This window comes from Procambarus clarkii, chromosome 30 (genome assembly GCF_040958095.1).
Source record: "Procambarus clarkii isolate CNS0578487 chromosome 30, FALCON_Pclarkii_2.0, whole genome shotgun sequence".
NCBI lineage: Eukaryota > Metazoa > Arthropoda > Malacostraca > Decapoda > Cambaridae > Procambarus > Procambarus clarkii.
Window position 1 is genome coordinate 14,946,873 of NC_091179.1, and position 21,047 is coordinate 14,967,919.

The 21,047-nt window shown below is 40.3% G+C and overlaps 1 protein-coding gene across 1 annotated transcript; it reads left to right on the forward strand.

Annotated features, from left to right (window-relative positions):
• The first annotated feature begins 534 nt into the window (after positions 1-534).
• Positions 535-10,511, forward strand: LOC123765506 (basic salivary proline-rich protein 2). Its single transcript, XM_045754133.2, has 5 exons — positions 535-754; positions 2,914-2,990; positions 3,505-3,586; positions 5,797-6,057; positions 8,375-10,511. The coding sequence occupies exons 1-5, from the start codon at positions 575-577 to the stop codon at positions 9,521-9,523; spliced, it is 1,749 nt and encodes a 582-aa protein (XP_045610089.1). The 5' UTR covers positions 535-574; the 3' UTR covers positions 9,524-10,511.
• The last annotated feature ends 10,536 nt before the right edge of the window (positions 10,512-21,047 follow it).

Consider the following 21,047-nt stretch of genomic DNA (forward strand, 5'->3'; position numbering starts at 1 on the left):
ATTTCTCGACCTTGTGCAGAACTCCTTCCTCATACAGCATGTGGTAGAGCCCTGACATGGTAACAGCATACTAGATCTTGTGCTAACAACTTGTGCATTTTTGTATTGTTCTGTGTTTTTTAACTCCTTCAGTTTGCCTCTTAACACCCTGTCTTTTTTTTGTTGCTCAATAACGAGGTTTGGAGATATATATATACTCGGTTATATCCCTCGAGATCTTTTAGTTTGTGGGCATGATTTATTATCTTCATTTTGTGCTAAAAATTGTACACTGGCTGCCTGTCCCCGGACACAATGAATTATAATTATCAGCCATTAGTCCGCAACTCTCGGCATGTTTAAATTGCGCGGTCATTGTTGAAGAGTTTTGACACACATTAGTATTTTATAATCTTGGCTTTAAGCGGCAAAATTTAGGATGTATTTATGAATACAAAAAATATAAATAGGATTCGAGAAGATAAGTGTATTGAAGAGGAAAAAGGTTGAGCAAGTCTTGAGAGGGGAATGATGTAGTGAATAACGGCGGCGGCGTAGTGTGGTGAGCCTGGCGGCGGTGGCGGTGGTGTTGTTTATGTTTTGCGGCGGCGGCGTCAGCGAGGCTCCCGGGACGGTGGACAGGTCGCTGGACACCCTCGACAACCCCACCAGCTGTGCTTCCCTCACTCTCTCCAAGGCCACTATGACCATGGCATACCCCAACCAGCCGCCTCAGCGCGGCAGACCGCCACCCAACACCTCCCAGATACAGAAGGTAACACCCGGGGCCACGACGGTCCTCGCTAGCTGGTCGGCACCCACAAATGATATATTTTGGATGATTGTATGTGTTTTGCAGTAGGTTAAGGCACCGGGATGGTGACAGCTGTACTAAGGTAAGGGGAAGAAAGCGCTCCATCCCATCAAGGCATCATAATCGTTGATTGTTTGATTGATAAAGATTATGCCACCACAAGAGGTGGTACGGGCACGAGTAGCCTGTAAGTGGTAGATGTTTGGAGTGAATGTGGTCATTGGTCGTGTAACATCCTTAAATGTCTCTGGGTCTGTCGATGTTTGTTTGACCAAAGGGTTACCAAGGTGGTAATTTGAGCCTGCTCTCAGGGTAAAGTGATTACAACTAAACAACAAACTCCCCGCACTCAAATTTTGGATTCGTGATCCCAAATTTGCGGACGGAGCCGGCCAGTGGGACAATCTTGCCAACCCTTGCCCATGACCAACTTTTCCAAACGACTGCAAACAGGCCAAATGGGACAGCCCCATAATGGAGAATATTGCCACAGCATTGCTGGAGGCAGCGTCTGAGAAGGACAAAGCGCGTCTCATAGCTGTGCCAGCTCCTTATGCCGGGGACTTCCTGTTGGCCGTCCCTAATTCTGCCTTAGGCTCCCACCTGGACCATTGGGCCCCAAGTATTGGTGTTGCCCTGCGCCTTTCCGTCCCTGTCTCCACCGAACACCGGTGTATTTGTGGCTATGCGTGGGCAGACCAATAGGGCAGCCAAGGTCTCATCTGTTGTAAGTCACCGGGAAAGATTGACAGACATGAAGCAGTCAATAATATCAAGAGAAGTTTGACTACAGCTGGGTGTCCAGCACAAAGGGAACCTCTTCTTCTTGTTGATAGTAGGTGCAGTTTGCATGAAGGGTTTGTCCTCCCGATGACTGCACCAGTACTGATGTTGTTGGACGCGTTTATGTTGAAGATGATCGGAGCTACCAAGGTGCTTGTTGCGTTCTGCTGTAGATAGAGGAACGGTGATTAAAACAGAGGTGTGTGTTAGAAGGAGACTTGCCGCACCGTAGGGCGGTGTGTTGTGTTTATGGCGTCAGCTGATCCTTGGTGTTGCGACGAGGTAGTTGTTTTCGGTGTTTAGCTGTTGGTGGCGCCAGGTATAAATGTGGCGCGGGTCAGATGTGACCCAATTTGTTGGTCGATTGGAGATATTTAGCCAGTGCTTTGACTATTTGGTATTTTTCTTGTGACGAGTGGTCACCGCCTCCTAATATATGCTCGATGGTGAAAGGTATTTTAAGTGCGATAAAGACTTGCTTGAAATTTACTCTGGCACTATAATGTCGGAAGCAGTGCAGGAGATAGTGTTCGACTGTTTCAGGCACCTGACAGTGAGTACAGAGTTCGTTGATGTCTGTTCTGTACTTAGAGCTGTGTGTTGCTAGTTTGGTGTGTCCCAGCCTTAATCTGGTCATCGTTACATCAATTTCTCTGCTTTTATATCGGACATGTTTCCAAGTTTCCCATTTCTTTTTAATGGACCCATAGTGCAAAGGTGAGCATAACGTTTTCCAGTTTGTTGCAAAATCCTGGGAGATGGTATCTTTGAAGGGAACCTCAGTTGTGCAGACCTGACAACAGTAACAAACACCCAGACAGAGTCACCCTGATGCCATGGAGGGATGGTAAGCAGGTCGTGTGGGACTACACGGGTGCGTCTACATTGGCTGATACATATCTACCTCGCAGTATAGCTGAGGGAGGCGGGGCGGCCACCTTCAGGGAGACCCAGAAAACTAACAAGTACAGAGACCTAGAACGTTGTTACAGGTTTGGGCCGATAGGCTCTGAAACCCTGGGCACCTGGGGTGCATTTAGGTTCCTAAAGGAGGTGGGTGAGGAACTCATTGGGAAAACTAAAGACTCAAGAGCGGCCAGTTTCTTGTTCCAGCACCTCAGTGTCACAGTCCAGAGAGGAAATGCGTGCTGTATTTTGGGCATGCACCCAACCTCCGAAGAGCTGGATGAGGTCTTCGAATATTGATTATTGTGTGTGTGTGTGTATTATTATAATATAGATATAGCACGTGTATATATAATGTACCCTGTACAGTACAATACTAGGTATTGTGCACTATTTTATAAGTAACTTTTCAACTGAGTCTATTGTTTCAGATGCTGGATGAGAATTCTCAGTTGATCAAGACAATCACTGAATATCAAAATCAGGGAAAACCTCAAGAGTGCTTCCAGTAAGTATAGAATGGTTTTTCCTATATCCTGAATGTGCTGAAACATGAATGTGAAAGTATCGTTAGTCTGTATTTATCAAGTATTTTCTGTACAGGACAAATTAAGAATTATATAATAAAAATAGGATGCATTTTTATGCCAATCATTTTATTTGACTACATAACAAAATTAAAATATATATAATATACCACATTTTTGCTGCACTTTATTACCTGCATATTTTAGTTAAAATCTCGATACATATTACATCTACAGACATTTTTGTGGTACCATTTTATAGATAAACAACTCTTGCTTGCTCTATCGTGTGTGTTTCCATGTAGCTACAGTAATATATTGTGTAAATCTTTTTTTTGCCAGGCTGCATACTGGTAATTATATCCAAAATTAGTTTTACGTCTCCTAATTTAAAAAACCAGGCTGCAACTCAGCAGTGTTAAAATATTTTTCATTAGTATATTGATACTCAATATTATTATATTTTTCTTAGTAACATGGAAATTATTTGTTTAGGTACCAGCAGTCCCTGCATCGAAATCTAATGTATTTGGCGTCCATGGCAGACACATCACAAAATATGGCTCAGCTTCTACCAGTAAGTAACATTAATTCTTTCTTTCTGGTGATGCACTATCCATCATTCAAAAACCTTATGTTCTTGTTATGGCACAGTATTATTGATTCATAAATTTTCCCTAAACATGAATTTTGCTTCATAATATTCTGACTGCAAATCATGCACCTCACAAGTGGATGGAATTTAGCAGACCATATGATGGATGAACCATGCTCTCTAATATGCTGGAGGACTCTTATATAATGGTCACCATCAGCAACTTTTCAAGTGTTTGATTTCTTTGCCATGACATGGTACAGAGTCTGGGGTGAAAACATTCAGAAACCTAACAGGCAGAATGGTAGGGACAGAAAGAGTGCCTATTGGAAATCACAAGGACTTAGTAGCTCCTGAAAAATCTCTCACTTCATCAGCAGACTTGGAAGTGGACACTGCTTCCGAAGATGAATCCATGGGAAAACTCCAGCACCGACTGTTACAGACCAAGCGGGGAGGTTCAGTACTTGGAGCATCTTGGAAAACACACCCCAACTCCTGACTTGGTAGTATGTGGTGTAGGAAGTAGTGCACTCACCTAGTTGTGCTTGCAGGGGTTGAGCTTTGGCTCTTTGGCCCACCTCTCAACAGCTGGCGGGGGGGAGGGCTCCAGCAACATGCTGGCAGGTGGCCTCCAGCAACATGCTGGCAGGGGGGACCTCAAGCAACATGCTGGCAGGGGGGACCTCAAGCAACATGCTGGCAGGGGGGACCTCAAGCAACATGCTGGCAGGGGGGACCTCAAGCAACACGCTGGCAGGGGGGACCTCAAACAACACGCTGGCAGGGGGGACCTCAAGCAACACGCTGGCAGGGGGGACCTCCAGCAACACACTGGCAAGGGGAGCCTCCAGCAACACACTGGCAGAGGGGGGCCCTCCAGCAACACACTGGCAGAGGGGGGCCCTCCAGCAACACACTGGCAGGAGGGACCTCCAGTAACACGCTGGCAGGAGGGGGGCGGGCGGGCCTCCAGCAATATGCTGGCAGGAGGGGGGGGGGGGCCTCCAGCAAACACGCTGGCAGGGGGGGGGGGGGGGGCTCCAGCAAACACGCTGGCAGGGGAGGCCTCCACCCTGGCAGGCTTCCACACTCCTATTGATTGACGGTTGAGAGGCGGGACCAAAGAGCCAGAGCTCAAACCCCGCAAGCACAATTAAGTGAGTACAATTAGGTGAGTACAGGCTTCAGTTATAACAAGCCTAAAGAGACGGACAGTACTTTCATCTCGTGACTCAACTTGGCCCATCCCAGGATACATTGCTCCAATCATCAATACTTCACTAAGTATCACAGATAAATCACACTCTGCACTGACTCGGCCAATTGTTTCTACTGGAACACGTCTTGAGTTCAGGACTGCCCTGGGTGAACCGATTCCTGTCGACCAAGTTACCACCCACATCACTTCTGAAGAGTAAAATGTGATTAGTAAGAAATAAACTACACAGGGATCAATAAGATCACAGCCTTCCACCGGGGAACAGAAAATGGAGTTGGGTGCGCTCAACAGATGGTGTCGACATTGTCACACTTACGAATGCATTTCCGAGTTTCATTTCATGGCTTGGATTCACCTTCCCTATACACACATTTCCTTTGTGTCACCTTTCCCTAAGTTAGGCTCGAATGGACTACAGTCGTTCTTGCTGCAAAACCAACGTTGTTTGAAATTGAGTAAAAATAGCTTTGTTCCAATTTCTGGCTGTGATATGAGGTCCCAGCTCTGTCCTGGCTGACAGATAACCTTGTTTTCATTGGTCAAGTAACTGCCTTTTTGATAGATGCAAGCAATTGAGTGGAATGAGGTTAATATTGTTGTTCAGGTCTTGCTTGTAGGCACCTCTTTTATAGCTGTTCCTACTCTTGTAATAGGCTTCTGTTTGCTCCTGTCCTTGCTCTTGATGTCAAGGTTTGGCCGCTCTTTGTCTAGGTGCACAAGTTGCCATTCTCCAGCCTGTGTGAACTTCAAGATTTTGTTTCCAGCATCAATACCTTACTTTTTTTTTTATGCAGTAGGAGTTGCTGGACGTTTGTAGGAAAGAATATACTCCAAGAAGCTTGTAAAACACACAATATTTGTAGTCACTAAGTTCAAAATATTTCGATTTTATGTACTTGTATCATTTTAAAAAAATTTATAAAGGGGGGAAACAAAATGATAAAATAGTAATGATTACTTTGTATTTAAGCCCCCACAGATGCCAGGGCAACAGGGTCAAGGAAATGAAGGGCCTCAAGGTGGTCCTCCTGGACAGGGCCCTCCGGGTCCTCATCCTCCCCCTCCAGGAGCATACCCAGGACAACAGCCAACTCCTTACAGGCCACCAGGTCCCCCAGGCATGAGTGGTGGACCTCCAGGACCTGGGGTTGCAGGGTTTAGGATGCCGTATGGACAGTTACCTCATTCCCAAGGACCTTATCCACAACCCTACCCACCCCAAGGACAACAGGTATTCTTTCAACATGATCAAGTCCTAGTGGCACATACAAGGCAGCTCCTATTCATACCCAGTGCATGTACAAACCCATGTGCCTGACACTTTTCACCAAGTTTGCTTCTGTAATATTACTTTTGCTAACTTTTTCTGTAATCATTATTTCCAAGACTAGTGCTTACATATTTTTTGTACAGATCTAATCTTCTCCAATTTCTATCCATTGTTTTGTTTTCTAACTTTTGATTGCATTTTTGGAACTTGGTGATACAGGATGGGGTACAAATAACATTCCTAAGGGGTACAAATAACTTTCCTAATTTGTTTTGCCTATAACTTTTGAAAAATGTTATAAAAAACACACACACTTTAAAGACAGTAGTACACTATTATTTAATGGAGATCCAATATAATTAAACTTGAAAATTAATCTTGTAAATGACTGCTTTTGTTGCACTAGTGTATCTGTGCTCTTTCAATGACATTTTTAATCATTCAAAACATTTGGTAATTTTTTGTTAATTTTTGGTATGATGTTCTTTAGCTGCAGCAAATTACAGAGTTTGTTAACACATGTGTGTCCCTGGAGATACTTCCATAGAAAATAATATGATGCACTTAAATCAGAGACCACGAAAAAGAGTTGACATCCCCAACCATGAAATAATTAGAATTCGATTAATAACCCTCAAAATTGCCATTGTTTCTGTGAATGTAGGAAGAGGCCAGACATTCAAACATTCCAGCGATACAAAACAGCACGAAATAACTACATGGCAGTCAGTAGAGAGGCAGAAAGAAATTTTGAGAAAGGGATAGTGGACAAATGTAAAACAGAACCAGGTCTATTCTATAAATTCATTAAAAGCAAATTGCTGGTAAAGGATAATATTCAGTGGTAGAAAATGGGAAACAGATTCACAGAAAATTAAAAGGAAATGTGAAACCTTAAGCGAACAGTTTCAAAGTGTGTTTCCAAAGAACCAGACACAATAAGAATTCCAGTGAACAACATAGAGCATATAGAGGTTTTAGAGACAAAGTGGACAAAAATACTCAAGGGGCTAAGTAAGAACAAGGTAGTTGGCCCATATGGAGTTTCACCTCGGGGGCTGAGAGAATGCGCACCCGAGTTCAGCATTCTCCTTCAATTGATTTTTCAGGAATCCCTATGTACAGGAGCCCTAGCAGATATGTGGATAAAGACTAACATAGTTCCAGTCTACAAAAGTGGCAGAAAGGAACCCCTTTCCCCTCAATTATAGAACTATATTATTGACAAGTGTAATAGTCAAAATATTGGAAAATAAATAAAATGAAATAGGGTAGAACATCTGGAGAAAAATTATATAATAAGAGTATGATTTTTGATCTGGAAGATCCTGGGCAACAAATTTACTTAGTTTCCATGATAGAGCCACCAGAGATTATACAGAAAAGAGATGGTTCAGATGACTGTATCTATCTGGGCCTAAAAGAGGCTTTTGACAGAGTTTCTCATAAGAGGTTGTTCTGGAAATGAACACATTGGAGGAGTGACAGGTATGCTTTTAACTTGGATGAAAATTTTTCTGACAGAAAAATAAGGGCAGTAATCAGAGGCAATATATCGGACTGGAGAAATATCACGAGTGGAACAACGTACTGGAGTGAACGATATGGAAGAAAATGCAGAACCAGTGAAGAGCAGAGGTGCCATAGACACAATCGGAGAACACTGTATAAACATCAGGGGTTTACGGTTGTTCAACATCCTACCAGCGACTATTAGAATTATTGCCGAAACAACCGTGGATATCTTCAAGAGAAAACTAGACTGTTTTCTAAAAAAAATGCCGAACCAACTGGGCTGTGGTGGGTATGTGGGCCTGCGGGCTGGGCTTGGGGAGTAGAAGAACTCCCAGAACTCCATCAAGCAGGAGTACCACAGGGTTCAGTTCTTGCACCGGTAATGTTCATTATCTACATAAACAACCTACCAGAAGGTATACAGAATTATACGAATATGTTTGCTGATGATGCTAAGATATTAGGGAAGATAAGAAACTTATGCTTGTCATGCCCTTCAAGAAGACCTAGACAAAATAAGTATATAGATCACCACTTGGCAAATGGAATTTAATGTGAATAAATGCCATGTCATGAATTGTGGAATAGGAGAAAATAGAACCCACACAACCTACAAATTATGTGGAAACAAAATTTAATACTTTTGTTGCATTTGACATTCCATTGCTTTTTTGCCCATTTGAGCAGGAGTCTAGCAATTTTACTTGTATCTAAAATATTGCACAATAGTTACAGTTGTTGACATTATTAACTTTATTTGCAGTATGGTCAGGGAGGATACCCACCAGCATCATCTGGTCCCCAAGGCTATCCTGGTAGTTCTTCCACACCACCTGCACCTGGTGCCAAGGGATATGGAACACCGCCACCCCCTTCCTCCACCCCAGGTTATCCACAATGCCCTCAAGGACCACCAAGTTCCCAAGCTCAGGGTCCTCCACCACCAAACAATCCCACTGACTTCAGCCAGTCATCACAGCAGTTCTCTGGTACACCACCTACTTTCACATCTGCTCCAGCTTCAACACCATCAACACCATCAACATACTCTGTTCCATCATCTCAGTATCCAGGAAGTGGCCCTACATCTCAACCTTACCAGATGCCACCATCCTCTGCTCCTCCTACATCAACCTCATCAACAATGTCAGGTCCACCACAGTCCACATCAACTCCCCCTACATCATCATCATCAGGTGGGCCAATAACTTCAACTGCACCCACTGGACCTACATCAATGTATGGTAGTGGACAACCTCAACAACCAACTCCACAACAGTCACAACCACCACCCCAATCACAGCCACCTCCACAAACTTCACAGTCTCAACATCCTCCTACACAACCACAACCCCCACAGCAAACTACCTCACCAAATCCCCCACCGCCTGTTCCGGCCTCAGCACCAACGCCACCTACATCTCAAAGCTATACTGGTACACCTCCACCTGTATCTCAGACAGGGCCACCCACTCAGGCTCCCCCACCACCACAACAGGCCCCTGGCCCTTATCCACCCCCTTCTCAGCAGTATCCAGGTAGTGGAGGCCAAGGGTATCATCAAGCCTATCCTCCTAGCCAGTATCCACCTAGTTCTCAAGGGTACCCACCACCAGGTCAGTATCCTGGTGGACAGCCATACCCACAACCCTATGGCTCTTACCCACCACCACCTGGAAGCCATCCTGGCTATGGTGCACCTATGCCTAATGCTCAACCTGGATACCAGCATCCTTCAGGACCAGGATATGGGCAAGGTTATCCTCCACCTCCTGGGGGACAATATGCACAGTACAGGCCTTCACCTGGCCAAGGTCCTCCTCAGGGACAGTTTCCTGGATATGATCAGAGCCGTTACCCAGGTTATCAACCACCACCACCACCTTCAGGCCCTCCTTCTGCTCCACATTAGCATTTGTGTGCCTGTCTTATAGATACTTTTCATTTTTTTACTAAATTAGTATATGTAATTAACTAATTTTCAAGTTTAAATTTTTTTTACATAATGGGGGAAATTAGTACACTAGTATACTCAGATCATATACACATACAGTACACTAAAAAATTTAAATGTTTTCATATTTCGGTGAATTTTAAATTTAATGTCGATGGCTCACACCTGTTAACAGATAATGAATATTAGTAAACGACTGATTTCAATAAGGGTTAAAATTCCATGATTTTACATAAATCTGACATATCTACATAAAGTATTTAGATGTTCTAGCAAGTGATGAATAAAAAAAAAAATTGGGTGTTAAAGTTGAATCTGTAATACTGTCAAGAAGTAGCAATGCCTAATTGTTACCCAGAATATCAATTTTTTTGTAATGAATATATTTACATTTTTTCATCATCCATTTTAACATTTTCATGGGGTGGGAGGTATCAGCCAGGATAAAATAAGGTTATAGATTTTAAATTAGTAAAACATTAAATTATCACTTTTCCATTAATGATATACAGTAATTCACGGATAAAATGAATGCTACCACACTCCAACAGTCATCCACAGTAACACACTACTGCTTCATAAGACCAGGTTAACAGTGATCCTTGTGAATTGTAATGCACCTTACAGTATCTGCAAATACATTTATTCTTGTTCTTGCAAGCTGCTTCCACCCAGCCTTGACCTTGCTCATATCTTGTGTGGTGTCCACACTCGGTCCCCTCTTCCTCGTACACACACGCACAACATGTCCATCCACTCTCTTCCTGGCCTTCCAATCCTCCATTACAGTATTAAATGCAATTCTGTCTTTAATAATTAGGAAGTTACATTAATGTTTTCTTGAGCGTAATTTACCATCAAATCTTGTATAATGAGTATTTTGAAGTCTTATGTGATCGTGTTCACTGCTTCAGTAAAAACAAACAAAAAACAAAACAAAAAAAATTGTAAAATAGTTAAGAATATCATGCACACTGTAGATAAAGCTATTATGTGCCTGATAAATTTCACAAAAAATATATACTGTACATGCAACTTGTCTACATGAAGTGCATTTATTCTTGAATATTATTCGTAATGAGTATAAATATATTACTAGTATGTATAGTTCAGCTAAAAAGTCACGATTCATTTTTTAGAAGCCAAAAAAAGTCTAGCTTTGTTGTTTTGCCATATTTCTCAGAAGTGAGAATTTGTGGGTCCATTTTAAAGTACAAAGTACAAACTTGTTATTGTGTTGACCAAGGCAATTAAAGTAGCCAAATGGAATATGGGTTATTAGCATCGACAATACCATTTGTGGTTTTATTCTTACTTGCAAATTTTAGGCAGTGATTTTAATCAGTTATATGCATTTCTGTTCTCGTATTGGCATCCTTGGTGATATTTAGCGCCCTCTGATCATTCCGCACATTTGATGGTGCTACATAGCCTTCCCGGTTTGGTGCCTTCTTTTGAATACTTACTTTAATCAGTTTTTTTTACTAGGAGTAACTCGAGCCTTGTACAGATATTATATCGGTAAGTATACAGTGGTAACTATATGCACCACCTAGTTTTGTTCATGGTTCTTTTTGTCTTGTCAAAATAAATTCATGCATACAGAATCCTCATCCATTTTAGTTGATTTCCACTTACATCCAGTTATCAATTATAAGAAATGACAGTTGCTTGGATGTATTAAAAAAATATATAAAGGGTAATGGCTACTGCCAGCAAGTATACTAAGTAAAGAAACTGAATATTAAAGAAGGCATTGGTAAATATAAATACCATAGGTATGTATATACACAATAACACGAACAGTGACAAAGTATTAGATCAGAAGTAATTACTAGGTACTGGATAGCAAAGTGGTAGGACATTGCCCCCCTCCCTCATTCCCCTACCCTCCCTGTAAAACATTTTTAAAGTGACATTGTTTTATTAAAAAGAAAATGTTTATGCTTTACTGTTATGAAAATATGTTTTGCATATTTAGAGGACAGTTATTATGCAGACCATAGGTCTTCATAGTGTAATTTCTAAACATTTATTTATAATACATATTGGTTTATATTGCTGGGTAAATAGTTTATGGAAAGGTGTTGGGAATGGCTTTTTACAGGGTTGGAAGGAGTATAGTATTTATAGGTGCAAAAAGAGTGATAGGAAGGCAACTAGCATCCTGGAAAAGAAAAGTGGTATAGTATATGCAGTAAAACCTTGTGAAAGTCTAAAAGAAACAGAAAAAGGCTAGAAATGGGTACTTACATAGGACTTATCATAGGTTTTACTAATGTAACTGTCCCCTCAGATGGAAGTTTCTGGGAAGTTCTCCACGGTATCTCGTTGAGTAGTTCATCCGTAGTCCTAAAATCACAGCTGTCACACCAGGCTCCAACAAATCATGAACATCTACCGAAGACTAGAATTAGAATCTGGCCCCTTCGACAGGTATTGGAGATTCTGCTCTCTTGGCTTCTCCAGCTTTGGCATGGTACCTTATCTCCAGCTCATCTCATTTGGAATGTTTCAGTTCAAGCCGTCTTATGGCTAGCTGTCATTCCCGTTTAAAGATTGTTTAGGATGAATAAGAACTTTAAAGGGTTCATTTTCTATTTAAGCTTAGAGCTCAGAAAATTTTAATATTATAGTTCCAAGTCTCATTCCTTCACACAGTGCCCAACCATTTGGACTGGACAGGAGGACTGTCTTGCTTCTTTCAGGTTGGTGCTCAATCCCCATCTTTCCAAGTGGTTGGATACCATTCCTACCATTTGGGTTGGGTTGAGTACCCTCCATCCTTGCATAGCCTTCCTGGTTTGGTGCCTTCTTTTGATAATTACTTACTTCCCTCCATCCTATCCTAATCCTTTATTCCCATACCCCTTCTAGGTGCTATATAGCCGTAATGGCTCGGCACTTTCTCCTGATAATTACCTTGCCTTTCACACTGAGATAAAAAAAGTACAGTATTTCATCCCCCTATTTTGGTGGATATTTATGAACTTGTTTTGATTTTATTTCAAGGCAGTGTGCAAACTTTTATGTCCAAAATATAAAAGTGCAAATAATGAGAAAATCAGTAGGAGCCATGAGAGGTTTCAAACCTATGCTTTGGTTACTCCCAAGCAAATGCCTTAGACCACTGCACCACGACATGGTAAAAAAAAAATGCAACCTGGCATTCAACTGAATCTTCTAGGGGGGTTCTGAGACTTACTGAAGGCTAATCAGGGTTTCACACAGCGCCCCTGTGCACTCTGGTTACAAGTTTAGGAGTTCTACCTTCAATGCTTCCCCAACTCAGAGATTACAACCAGAGTGCATGGGAGCAATGCATGATTAGGCATAAGTTCAAACCCTCGGGACTCTTAAAGGATTCAGTTAAATTCCATTCACCTAGGCTCTAGGAGAATTCTGTTAAATTCCAGGTTACATTACTTTTGACCATATTGTGGAGGAGTGTTCTAAAGTGTTTGCATGGAAGTACCCAGAGCATGGGCTTGAATCCTCCTCTTGGCTCTTACCGTTTTTCTCATCGATACATCACGTTAATGTGATTTCTTTGTGCAGTGCAAATGCTAGGAGAGGAAGACTACATTAATCCAATTTGTGGACTTGCTAAGAACATAGCCACTAAGTTTACTAAAAATATGGCAAGTGACTGAGTATAGAGGGAAAATCAGTATACAGTATTATGAACCTTGGATGCAAGTACAGTGGAACCTCGAGTGACGAGCAGCTCCAGTTACGAGCATTTCGAGTAACAAGCAAGCCACTCGCAGAAAATATGTCTCGACTGACGAGCTTTCGCTTGATTAACGAGTGTTCCCGCTGGTTCTCGGACACCTCCGACGACAGTTTTGTTGTTTCACAAGACGAGTTTTCCACGTGACGAGCTCGGTGCCGGAATGGATTAAACTCGTTCATCGAGGCGCCACTGTATGCGAATACTGTAACTGCATAACTCACCCAGTTTGTGAAAATTGCAATTGAATTATTTGCTTTGATGGTTAGAACATCCTAAATTATATTTAAGACAGTTTTGACTTCTGTGACTAAATAATCTGTCAGGCTTAGTGCATTCTTCTGATCATTTCTTGGTGGTCAAAATTAATGTACATTTCAAAAAAAGCAGATAATTTGCATATAATTATAAAGGTGTTTAAATAAGTAGTAAGGTACAATGTGGAAAATGCCCATGGTTTGAAAGGCTGGTATAGCTTTGTTCTATGGTATTGTGCCCACACCTTTTGGCATAATATTGTCGATATAGTCATGCTAACTTAAAACTATCTCTTGGCAATTATTTTCCTTACCTTGCATAAGTAGTGATGGAAAAATGAACAGAGAAAAACAACAGTACTGTATGCTGGAACTTAGTTTATAATTGGGCCAGAGACTGTGGCTATTATTTGTACATAGAATATAGCTAAAGCAAAATAATGGTGTTGGCTATGTGAAATTTTTTCACTTTAGAATGTGTAAGTGGACAACTAACAAAATGTTTGGCAAAGATTTTGTATGCACTACCTTGCTTTAGAGGTTGAGAGGGCCTGCATCACAGGTATATAAAGTTGACGGTATGGATGCTTAGTAGCTGTACATAATGTAATAAAGTTTTTCTGTTGAGGAGAATCATATCTGTGGCATATTTTAAGGCTTCTGATTAACATGAATAAATTTTTTGTAAAAGGGCCTCATGAAGGTTTTAAATTAATATACTTATGGTATATTTAAATGGGTTGTGCTGTACATAGTTAACTTTACATGTTAATAACAAGAAACTGCCTGTCCTAATAGAACGTCTCATTTTGACGTACTGTATACTCTACCTAAGGCAAAAAATTGTCGTACTAGAAAAATGGTAGCTGCTCACAAAATTTACATATTGTCACGTATTCTGTTTTGGGGTCTTCTGGTAGGGTTGGATAAGGGCAAGTTAGTATGACAGCTTGACATTGGGAAACCCTAGGACGACAGGCTGCAAGAAAACCTTGTACATTTTGTACATATTCCGTTTTTTAAACATTCAGCTGTGTAATATGATTTTTCTTAAGAATTGTTCAAGATTTGTATGTAGCATTGTCTGCCAGTTGTGGTTATTCTTAGTAGTGTAACCTCTCAAATTCCATCCTAATGTATACACAGTTTTGGTAAATACTGTAAGTGTCATAGAATATGGAAGCATAATTTTACGCAAGAAAGTGTCTGTATATTGTAGGATTGAGCTTGTACCAGTGCGGCTTTACTGCTAACACTGCAGTTTTATAAGGAACCAAATTTGTTCATACTTTGGCTCATAATTAAAAAATGTTACCTAAATTGTACAGTTATTAATTCTTGTATTGTATAATGCATATGTATTATGCAGTCAATGTACTTTTAGGATTTTTTTTTTTTAACTTTAGAGCCAAAATGATATTTTACTAGTTATGGAATTAGTTTATCTAATGGCAGTATTGAACTGACCCACTACTAACATGAAAAAGTGTTGGTTAATCAATACAGTATTATTAAATATTTACTATTGGCAATATTTTCTATTACAGTACTGTATATACAATTTTCAGATTTTATGTGGTCATTATTTAAAAAACCCAGTCACTGGAATGCAACCTCACTAGCCAAGGATTATAATTATACTTTTCACCACCCTTGGTAGATGCAGCAGATACAGTATTTTGAAACTTCACTCCAAAAAAAAACCTGATTGGCCAGTTGGGTTTTACTAGTCACAACACAAAATCTGCAGTGTCACTTAATTCCATAAATATTGTGGACTTTCAAAGTCAAGAAATGATACATATGCTATGTTTAGTGCATTTGTGGTCGTGTTGATAGGCTGAACAGTATTGTCACGTCAGGAGACAAAATATTCTTCTACAGTGAAAAGAAGAATGTATCATAACTTTAAGCTGGCAAAATAGTGAAATTGTGTAAGTAGAATGAATGAGTCCTCGTTCATTTATACAGTACGTGTATTTCATTTTAAATATTTGCTATGTGCTGGCTTTGTATGTTCATAATTTTTGCAGTCGCCAAATGCCTGTTTTTCCCACTTGCATTGAATTTGGTGCATTATAATTGAAAATGTTCAATAATTTGGTTAATCATTACTCTTTTAATCAAATTAGTAATTCTGCAAAAAGAAAAATATTAAATTTCTTTGAACATAATGCAGTTATAATTACTTATTGATATTTGCCAGGCATCAATTTGTACTACAGTATTTAAAGTAAAATAAAATTGTACAACCTTTAATTTCCCCCATACAAGTAAATAAATGTAAATGCAGTATATTATTTACTAACCAAGTACATTATAAGTGTAGAACTAAATGGATATGAATGCAAGGGTTTTAAATATTTAAGATTAGCTTATGCAAACATGGAATAATACAACATGAGATTTCAAGAAGACCTGGACAAACTGAAGGAATGGTCCAACAAATTGTTGTTAGAGTTTAACCCGAAGCAAATGTAATGTAATGAAGATAGGTGGAGGGAGCAGGAGGCCAGATACAAGGTATCATTTGAGATAAAATTCTTCTAGGATCAGAGAGAAACCGGGGGGAAGGAACAGTCAGTAAGGAACAAGACTGACTGCTACAGGAAGCCCGGGCAACGTGTTACTAATAAGGGAAAGATCAAAACACTGAAACCCCTGTGACATGTACAATCACGGGGGCCTAGCGGAGGGCCAACAAAATATTATAAATGGTCTTATAGCCACACCAGGTAAACGAAACAAAAAGTAAAAGTAAAATCCCGCAAAAGTACAACGTCCCCAGTGCAAACAGGAACCGGCCACTGCATAGGTAAGCTGGCTGCGCAACGGCTTGACGCCCCAACCAGCAACAATACCACTCCCTACCCAAGGCCAAACAAGGGTCACGAAACCTCAGCTGGACCCAAGGGCAGGGTAAATGCCGAGCAACAAAAACCCCTATGGAAATGGGGTCCCGAAAGCACTAGGGAAAAACAGAACCCTGACAACCAAGGATAGTACTCACAGAGCACTTAGGGAAGACTGCCTTAAGCGCATGCAGCCACGGTACACTTAAGTACACCTGGCCATCACACCACGAACTGCAGAGGACACCACTAAGGCATCAAACTAGAGTTGCTGGGTATCTGGGGCTCCCCCATTCCCCTCCTGGAGAGGGGAAGGGTGTGCGGAGGAGCGAAAAGGTGTGACGTTTGCTTGTTTCCTTGGGAATTGACGGAGTTAGGTTTTCGCCTCTTTCTGCCTCTGGTTTTTGTTTGCAATTTTCTTACCATTGGGGGTCTGTTTTGTTATGCCTACCTTTCTGGGTACCTAACCCCAGTCGATGGCAGATTAGGAAAACCCCCAACCACAGGAGCCATTGCTCCCTGTGCCTCTCTGAGAGGGCCAGGTTCTGGCTCGTGGTCCCCGGTAGGCTGAAATCCATTGACTAATGCCCTAGTCTAATGTATCACATATTAGCCCAATAGCTACAGGGATCCGGAGGAACTCTCCATAGAAAAGTGCAGTTGGGAAAATATATTGTACAGTATCTTCAAATGGTGTCACAAGCCTTTCAGGTCAAAAAGCCAAAGCTGGACTCCCACAAGCACAATAAGGAGAGTACTGTATAAGCTCTGTATACAGGACGAACGATAGGCACCAGAACTGAGGTGCAGCCCAGTATGATGCAGAGCCTTGGGGAGGTGAGTCAAAGGAGCAAAGGCATAGGAGGGGCTGCCATGTAATTATTTTGGTAAGAACTAAATAAATAAAAATGTGTGTTTGTGCATGAATATTTAAATGATGGATTTACTCTGAACATTGATAGTTAAGAGGAAATACCAACGAAACAAAAAAATTATTTTGGAAAAAGATTAAATGCACAATATATAAAGTTGCTACAATAATTACACACAGAAATCACAATAGCGTGATGCATCACGTCCCTTGTGGATTTACTACAATAATTTCTGCTGTTGCATTTTGAAGCTAAACTCTTTTTGTTATTATATATTCAGCTGGAAAACTGTTATAGGTTTATTATGGATATTTGCTTTGCATGAATTTGAAACAAATCTGAAGCCATTTTAACATTTTACACCTTGAAGTAAGTGTTAAACTTAAGTACTGTACCTTAAATGTTTTGCCGAGGTCTTCTCTCATTAATTGTTAGAAGTTTTGGTTATCCTGTGGCTTTCACACTATCTTCTGGTATTCAAGTCCTGGGATGATTTTGATCACTCTGCATTAGTTTTTCCAACATTAGGCAAGAGCATAAAAGGGAATTTTCAAAATGAAATTCCAATGGCACTTGCACTAAAATGATGTTAGATCTTAAAAATGTACCTGCCAAATTTTAAGGACAGATGTTTAGCAAATAAATAATCTCAATTTGGTCGAAGGTCATGATTACAGATTATGGTCAAGATGATCTTTAATAACACACAATAGAAATTTTACAAGCAAATGTATAAAGATAAAGAATTAAAAAAATGCAAGGTATGAACTCATTTGAGCATGTCAATGTTTTTAGCAATAATGCCTGGTTTCTGCATTGAACAAGAGACTAAGCAATTTAAGTGACTGCTCTCATGACCACTTTTTATGTGAATAATTGTTAAATAAGGCTCTTGCAGAGCAAGACACTACAGTCAATTGTCAAAGTATCTCATACAATGTAAGAGATATGGAAAAACTCCTTTAGCAATACTCAAACCACCCCACTCCGTAGTCTTAACACATTTAGAGACCACATTTCCCAATTTATTGCTATTTATTATTTTGCATTTAATTTCAAACTATTCTTGCTAATTGTTTTGGCTTATCAAACATTTATAAATTTTGTTGGGAAGATTTCTCAATGACTAATGTAACAGATTCCGTATTTATTGAAATTGTCAAGCAATATAACAGATATATTATTAAAATCTGTTTATCAAAGATAAACTATTAAGATTGTTCTTGAACATTGTAAGTACATACCTGTACAGTACTGTATATAAAATAAATATATATATATATATATATATATATATATATATATATATATATATATATATATATATTATATTATATTATATTATATTATATATATATATATATATATATATATATATATATATATATATATATATATATATATATATATATATATATATATATATATATATATATATATATATATATATATATATGTCGTACCTAGTAGCCAGAACGCACTTTTCAGCCTACTATGCAAGGCCCGATTTGCCTAATAAGCCAAGTTTTCCTGAATTAATATATTTTTTCTATTTTTTTTTCTTTTGAAATGATAAAGCTACAAATTTCCTTATGTATGAAGTAAATTTTTTTTATTGGTGTTAAAATTAACGTCGATATATGACCGAACCTAACCAACCCTACCTAACCTAACCTAACCTATCTTTATAGGTTAGGTTAGGTAAGGTAGCCGAAAAAGTTAGGTTAGGTTAGGTTAGGTAGGTTAGGTAATCGAAAAAACATTAATTCATGAAAACTTGGCTTATTAGGCAAATCGGGCCTTGCATAGTAGGCTGAGAAGTGCGTTCTGGCTACTAGGTACGACATACATACATACATACATACATACATACATACATTATATATATATATATATATATATATATATATATATATATATATATATATATATATATATATATATATATATATATATATATATATATGCTGAAAATAACCAAGAATGTATGATACATATTTTGATCTCCATAAAAAGAAAAAATTAAACAAGGTTCCAGTCAACACATAAGGAAACAAAATTCTTCACTGGATATAACTTGTAACAATAACATTAGTGGACAATTCCACCTTAAATGTGGTCAAATAAATGCAATCAAACAAAACTGTTTATGCATGCATAAATGTACTCCTTATACAAGCTCTTTGGGGGAAACCCCATGAGGCTCCCTGACATTGTTACACTAATTCAGTACCATGCTACTAGGTGCCATCAGTCACAGTTCTTATTGGCCTACCACAAGCCAGAACATGGCCCCCCTCAGAGAGGCGCAGGGAGTGGTGGCACTATGAAAACTTTACGTGTAAAGTTATTCATGTCTGTCACCACCAAGAAAAGCACCCACAAAGTCAGCAAAACAAGACAGGCCACTGCATGGTTAGAAAGATCATAGCCTCAAAACTGCCAAAAACACTCCCCCAACAACGTACACAAACTATCTTATAATTTGTGAAACTAGCAAGTGCTAGAACACACCATCGTTTGGGGGAAAGGAGGGAGGCAGGCCGGGCCAGCTGACTGCCTCCACTGTCAGTTCTTATTCTGACATGTGCCTGGTTGCCTGTTATAGTCTCTCTGGCTTCGGTCTCCCATTTTATCCAAGTGGTGTTTGCCTTTAAGACCAGGGTTGCAACATTTGCACTGAATTTGGCGTTTACAAAACATGGATTTGCCCCGCTTGGTGTTTAGGGACTCAGATTTGGAGGTGTTGGTCAATTTGACTGATTCCCTCCTCTTCCTTTCCTGGTGGACTGGTTCTTCCCTTCTCCCCCCTATGCTTCCGGCTCCGAAGCATCTATCTTGAGGTTATCTCAAGATGATTTCGGGGCTTAGCGTCCCCGCAGCTTAGTCCTCAACCAGGCCTCCTTTTTGTTAACCCCCCCAAAAGCAAGAAGCAGCCCATAGCAGCTGTCTTAACTCCCAGTACCTATTTACTATCAGGTAACAGGAGCATCAGGGTGAAAGAAACTGCCCATTCCCCAATCTGCCGGGGATCGAACCCAGAACCTCAGGACTACGAATCCAAAGCACTGTCCACTCAGCTGTCAGGCCCCCAAGCATAGATTTTCTTGGTATTGTACTTCGCTGTTCCAATCTTCTCGTCCGCTCTTCGTGTCTGGTGTTTTTACATGTGTGGATCACCCTCTCTGTGGTAATCAGGTAGCTTGTGAATGGTGTCCCACCTGCGGTCCTTCCAACAACAGTTTGTCATCGCTTAGCATTTCTTCCTCCATTTTGTCTCTTTGTCGTTGCTTCTCGGTTTCTGTCTGGCTGTTCTGTCCTTTCTTGGCTTTTCCTTGCTCAGTGTCTTCTGCCACATGCAGTCACCTTATTTCTTCTTGCGGCATTGACAGAGCCTCTCCAGTTTGCATTCGGGGTCATTTCTCTTCTGCCCCATTTTGTATGCTTTCTTGCACATTGTTTCACCTCCGGCCTGCTCCTTGATTGGGTTCTTTCTTTTCAATCGTCCACTCCATTTCCAGTGGCCCCTTCGTTCCTAGCTTGTTTCAGCAAGTGTTCTTTTATTTTCTCTGGGTGCTGATTGCTTGGTGCTTCTTGGGCACCTTTGGTGCCAGGGCTTTAGTTCTCTTCGTGCCATGTGGATGCCTTGAGGGTTGCACAGGGTCCCAGCAGCTGGGCATCCTGTGGGTGTTCTTGGTCTTCTTTGGCTTTGTATCGTAGTTCACGGCTGTTGGTCTCCTTCTGTCTTGTTATCTGCAGTGTTTTTCC

Bases quoted from the DNA above. Each gene is read 5' to 3' on its own strand.
- LOC123765506 (XM_045754133.2), top strand. From the start codon at position 575: ATGTTTTGCGGCGGCGGCGTCAGCGAGGCTCCCGGGACGGTGGACAGG. The intron at 755-2,913 runs GTAACACCCGGG...CTATTGTTTCAG, and splicing joins ACACCTCCCAGATACAGAAG to ATGCTGGATGAGAATTCTCA. The intron at 6,058-8,374 runs GTATTCTTTCAA...CTTTATTTGCAG, and splicing joins ACCCACCCCAAGGACAACAG to TATGGTCAGGGAGGATACCC.